Source organism: Petaurus breviceps, unplaced genomic scaffold (assembly GCF_028583685.1).
Source record: "Petaurus breviceps papuanus isolate PSGF00001 unplaced genomic scaffold, PetGlider_PUasm1.0 37, whole genome shotgun sequence".
Classification (NCBI taxonomy): Eukaryota; Metazoa; Chordata; class Mammalia; order Diprotodontia; family Petauridae; genus Petaurus; species Petaurus breviceps.
The window spans coordinates 106384764-106390223 of NW_027186296.1; the positions used below are offsets into that span (position 1 = coordinate 106384764).

Sequence of the window (5460 nt, forward strand, 5' to 3'; positions counted from 1 at the left end):
AGACAAATAAAATGCTTTTTTAAAAAATGATCACCAAATAATAAACACGATAGAATGTTAAATCTGTACATCTCTCAGACAGTTGTGTAATGGTAAGCATGTGGAATCTCTACATCCCTCAGTGAGTTGTGGAATTGCAAAGATGTGAAATGGGCAGCTTAGTGGCAAAATGGATAAAGCACCAGGCCTGGAGTCAGACTCATCTTCCTGAGTTCAAATCTGGCCCTAGACACTTACTACCTGTGTGACTTTGGGTAAGTCAATTAATCCTATTTGTCTCAGTTTCCTCATCTGTAAAATGAGCTGGAGAAGGAAATGGCAAACCACTCCAGTGTTTTGCCAAGAAAATCCCCAAAGGGGTCATGAAGAGTCAGACACAACTGAAAAACAATTAAACAACAACAAAATATGTGCAACATTGCTTGGTAAAGCCTGCCTCTTTCCTTTTAGTGTCCTTTTCTGAGATGCCCTATATCAGTGTAGAGATGATTCTCATGAAAATTCAACATAGTTAGGGGAAAGTATGTAAGCACAAAGGTCAGAGGTGGTTGTTTTCTTGGTTGTCTTGTTTCAGTATTTTTAAGACCCAAGATTTTTTCCATGCCTTTATTATCTTTCCCTTTGGAATAGAGCCTTTGATTCCTTCTCAAATGTATTGCTTCCAGCATGGATCTTCTCTATGAACATTTAGTCCTTTTCTATTTTATCTTTGTTTTCTTTAGTGTCATTTCTAAATACTCTATAAGCACAGATGGGACAAAGATATTGGAATCCAAGAGTGGTAGCACTACTCTCTTTGCTCTTGAAAAGTTTGTTATAATATTTTTTTGTAGATTTTTTCTATTTTTCTTCCATTTGTTGTCCTTTAATTTTCATTTTTAAATACCCCTGGGATGACTTTGTTTAGTTGGGTCTCTCACCAAGCTTTCTTTAAACTAGTTTTACCCTTCACTGTTTTTCTCTGCATTATGAGGTGATACTAATCACAATTTCCTATCATTTTTCTTTATATGATTTTATAAATCTAATATTCTAAAGCAGTGTCATGTTTAGCAAACATCTCTCTGCCCATAAGTCAATGCTTGTAGCCTAAAGACATTTTTAGGATTTTCTAATCCCCTTGTTACAGCAATAAATAGATTTGTATTGGTTAAACATCTTTATACACTTATTATAATTAATTAACCTTTAATTAACTTTAATTAACAATTAACTTCCTACAGTCCTACATATATGTATATATACATATATATATGAAATGTAGAATTTTAAAGCTGGAAGGACAGTTAGAATTCATTTAGTCCAAGACCCTCATTTTGCAGATGAGAATGTTGGTCTATATGATCTTGTGACAAGTTAAGCAATTTGACAAAGGTCAAAAGATCACAAATATAGAGATATTGTTTAGAGCTATACTCAGAGAGGTCAGATGACTTCCTCCAGGTCACACAGGTATTAAGGAGCACAGCAAAGATTCAGACCTCAAATCTGATTCTAAATCCAGTGCTCACAGAGCCAGTTAGTGGCAGGGTTAGACCTAGAAGTCTGATCCCTTGATTTCCATTATATCTTTGAGGACACCACCATGCTTTCTTATAAAATAATAGCATCATAGTAACTTACATGAATGCCTACAGGATTTATTAAACTCAGGGTAACTGTTTGGGTGTGTGTCTAGATATACATACATATATATGAATATATCATGAAGTATGTATATGTAGATATACACATATCATATATGTAGTATATATGTATATTTCTACATACACACAGAGGTCTTATAGCAAAGAAGTTTTACAAACCAAAACCTATTCTTCCCTAACTACCTATAAAGTATTTACTGCCCATAGCAGCCATGGGATGGAAAGCTGATATCCAATCGATTAAGACTTTTGTCATCTTCAGTCCAAATTTTTTGTATATGCACCTAAATGTTACAGTGCAAATTTTGATATTGGAGAATATAGGACTTTCAAGTTAAGTAAAATCTAATTTTTCCTTGAAATTTTATCTAGCAACTATTTGGTTGCATGTAGGGTTTTTGTTGTTTTTGTTTTGGGGGGTTTGTTTTTTCTTTACCACCACAGCAATAGCTTTAAAATACACATACAAGATTTGAGAAAATTGCTTCACTTTTAAAGTGGCATTCATGTGATGTTGTGAATCAGCACTTTTATAGGACATGCCTTTGACCTTGGTGATAAATAAAGATTTCTCCTGGGAGATACAGCTTCCTCAAAGGTTCCAAATGACTCTGAGACACATAAATTTTAACCAGTTCTTTAATATGACCAAGTACAAATGGAGAGGTTTGCAAAAAGTCCACCTGTTGTAACTGCTGGAGTATCTAGCCTCTACAAAGTAACCCTAAATGCAGGATATAAATTAGAAATGCTCCAGAGCATAAAGACATCTCTTAGTTTAATGGTACAAGACTATACTGAAAGGCAACCAGTAAGACTGACAGTCTTTCCCTGGAAATTCCTTGATCTTTGAATGACTTGTAAGAGATAATTTTGTACCAAAATGAGAATATAAAATTGCTGCTAGCTATCCTAAAGGCATAGTGTGCTTAAGACAGTAGATACATATTTCAATGATTTTTGAGGCAAGTCACCCTTATTATGCCTGACTCCCCCTCTTAGAATTATGGGGTGCTGAGTTGCACAGGCATTCAAACTTATTAAGAAAGAAAAAGGGCCAACTCTGTTAGTTGATAGCTATAAAGGTATTTTGAATACTGGTCCAGTCTGGAAGTAGCTTTTTGATGTGGTTTTAGTACAAATATGAGTTATAAAATATACATTTTGCCCCACAATTCCACCATTTTTTATTCATATAACCTCTTGCTAAGCTGTCTACCCCATCTCTTCCTCTAATCTATGAGTTTCTACATAACTATGGCATGCCCACTTCTGCACCTCCATTCTGCCCTCAGTTAAAAATCTACTTCTTACAAACGTCACCACACTCCCAATGATTTTCTCATCCCCACTGTATCCACTGAGACCTGCAAACCTCTCATAGACTCCAAGATGTACAACACTGCAGGTGTGTTTGCACATATGTGTATTTATGTGTGGTTCATAAAAGGTAGCACGATATGATAGATCAAGCCTGGAGTCAGGAAGACTTGGGCTCCTGTCGTGTCTCTGCACACATATTAACTGTATAACCATGAACAAGTCACTTAACTTCTCACTGCCCCTAGACAACTTATATATTTCTATATACATCCATAGAGATATATCTCATGAAGACTACAGAGATATGTATTTAGTTCTCCATATCTCTATGAAAATATATATTTATGGAGATGTATAGAGACATATATTTGATTTTGTTTTCGACATCTTTAAATTCCCTAACAATAACCCCTTCATCCCCTTTTCCCTCATCCCAACCCCCCCCAGACCAGAACCTGAGCTCTTCCGGGCTTATTCCCATTTCCCCGACTCATTCTTCTACTGTTGCCCTAGGCACTCCTCCCTAATCGTCCCCACGCCTTCTCAACCACTCCCCTTGGAGGCCCCCTTTCTCCCTTTGTTCCCCACCCCAAAAAGCCCCCCCCCCCCCCCCCCCCCCGTCCCCGTAGCCGTATTTCGGCTCAGCCATTCCAGAAGTTGACGAAGAAATTGCACAGCGAGTGCCACTTTTCTGCGCAGTAGGTTTCTGTCAACTCTTCGTTAAACTCCAGCGGGCCCCCCGGGGCCGGCCCAACCTCCAAGGGCCTCTCCTCGTCCGATGGCGGGGTCTCTTTGCGCTTGCCCCCGCCGCCCTTCTTCCCAAGACCTTTCTCTTTGGCCACGCCGCCCAGGGCCGGGGTCCCCGACGGCGGCAGGGCTCGGGGAAGATTCTGTCCTTCCTCAGCTCCGTGGGCGGGTTCCCGGGCACGACTCTGGTCCCTGCTGCGGCCCTTGCTCTTCTTACCCTTGCCCTCGCCGGGAAGCGTCGTGGCAGCCGAGCTGGCCCCAGAGCTGGCGGCGTCGAGCGGCCGGGTCACCAGATGGAGCTCAGCCCCTTGTCCCTTCTTGCCGGCACAAAGCCGAGCTTTGAGCGGAGCTGGATCGTGGCAGGGCCGCCTCTTCTTTCTCAGCTTCCCCACCACCTGCTTCCAGTACTGCGGGCCGCGGGCGTTGTACGCGGCGCAGCGCTGCGGCTCTCCGCGGTAGGCGCACTGGTAGCGCGACCCGTCTGGGCTCTGGCAGCTTACCGCGAGCTCGCTGCCTGCGCCAGCTCCCTCGGCGCCGGCAACAGACGAGTCCCCGGGGGCGGGCAGCAGGATCTGCCAGCTACACGCATGTTGCTCTGGGTTGGAGAAGCGACCCGAGGAGCCCCCAGCGGGGCCAGGGACCGACTCGGCCGCTCCCCGTGTGCTATCCTTGTTCTTCCTGGCTGTCGATGCCCGGAGGAGGCAGCAGCCGAGGAGTAGCAGAGGGAAAGACAGCCTGGAAAACCTCATTGCCTGGGATCTCTGCCGCTGTGAGATGATCGGGTCATTCAGTTACCTAGACAGCTTCAGCAGAGGAGGGGACCCGCACAGAGCATCCCCGGAACCTGCGGCAAGAGACACAGACAGCAAGCGGCTTAACCGGGAGAACTAAGTTTAAGTGTCCTCCCTTCTCATCCCCCTGCCCGCCTAGCAGTTTATTCAGTCCCGTTAGGGGCCCAAGTCCGTGGGCTGGGGGTTCTGAGTAGTCTGGGAACTCCGCACAGACTAGTGCACCTGTGACACTGAGGTGACTTAGGGGATCTAAGGTCCAGCTGAACCTCCCTCCACTATCAGCACCACCCTTCCCCAAGGTCTGCCTCCCAGCTCAATGGATCTTCCTCGCAAGAAAATTGCTGTATATACTTTGAAACCCTTTGTGTAGAGAGTCCCTGTCGGGAGTCACCGAACGTGAGAAAAAGTACAGTACCTGGTCTATTAATTATATCTCTTCCCTTCCTCTTCCCCTTCCCCACAAAGCAATCCTAGAACTAGAATTCCTCGCAAATATTCACGATTTCTAGTACTTTGAACTTACCGAGTTCTGCTTGAGGTGAGGAGCCTATTAGGGTAGTGTGAATGTCCGCCTGGGGGATTAGTCTGTATTAGAAGGGCTCTCAGTGAATGAACGTGTTATCAATGGACAGGAGGGGCCTCCTAAGATTATGCCCCTCCCAGACTTTTTCCAGACACACACACACACACACACACACACACACACACACACACACACACGCAGATCAGATGTCTTATAGTAAGTGGTAATAGACCATGAAAATAAACTTTGAATTTTGCCTCCTTGTTCAAAGGGTTCTGGATAAAATATCTAATATTTTAACACTTCGGGTTTTTTTTCCTAGTCAGTGTTTCCTTACTTTCAGTTTATTTGTTAAAAGCGTTTGGTATAATTCTACTAGGAAACAGATAGGAAATCAGTAGTGGTATTTGATTAAAGCAAAATTTAAAAC

The 5460-nt window shown here is 43.2% G+C and overlaps 1 protein-coding gene across 1 annotated transcript; it reads right to left on the reverse strand.

Moving 5' to 3' along the window:
• Positions 1 to 3603: 3603 nt before the first annotated feature.
• FGFBP3 (fibroblast growth factor binding protein 3) lies at positions 3604 to 5093 on the reverse strand. The gene is made up of 2 exons (XM_069097582.1): positions 5031 to 5093; positions 3604 to 4560 (listed from the first exon to the last, which is right to left on the reverse strand). Exon 2 carries the CDS (start codon positions 4463 to 4465, stop codon positions 3611 to 3613), a length of 855 nt encoding a protein of 284 aa, XP_068953683.1. The 5' UTR covers positions 4466 to 4560; positions 5031 to 5093; the 3' UTR covers positions 3604 to 3610.
• Between the last annotated feature and the right edge of the window lie 367 nt (positions 5094 to 5460).

Coding starts and splice junctions, on each gene's coding strand:
- FGFBP3 (XM_069097582.1), bottom strand. CDS start 4,465: ATGAGGTTTTCCAGGCTGTCTTTCCCTCTGCTACTCCTCGGCTGCTGC.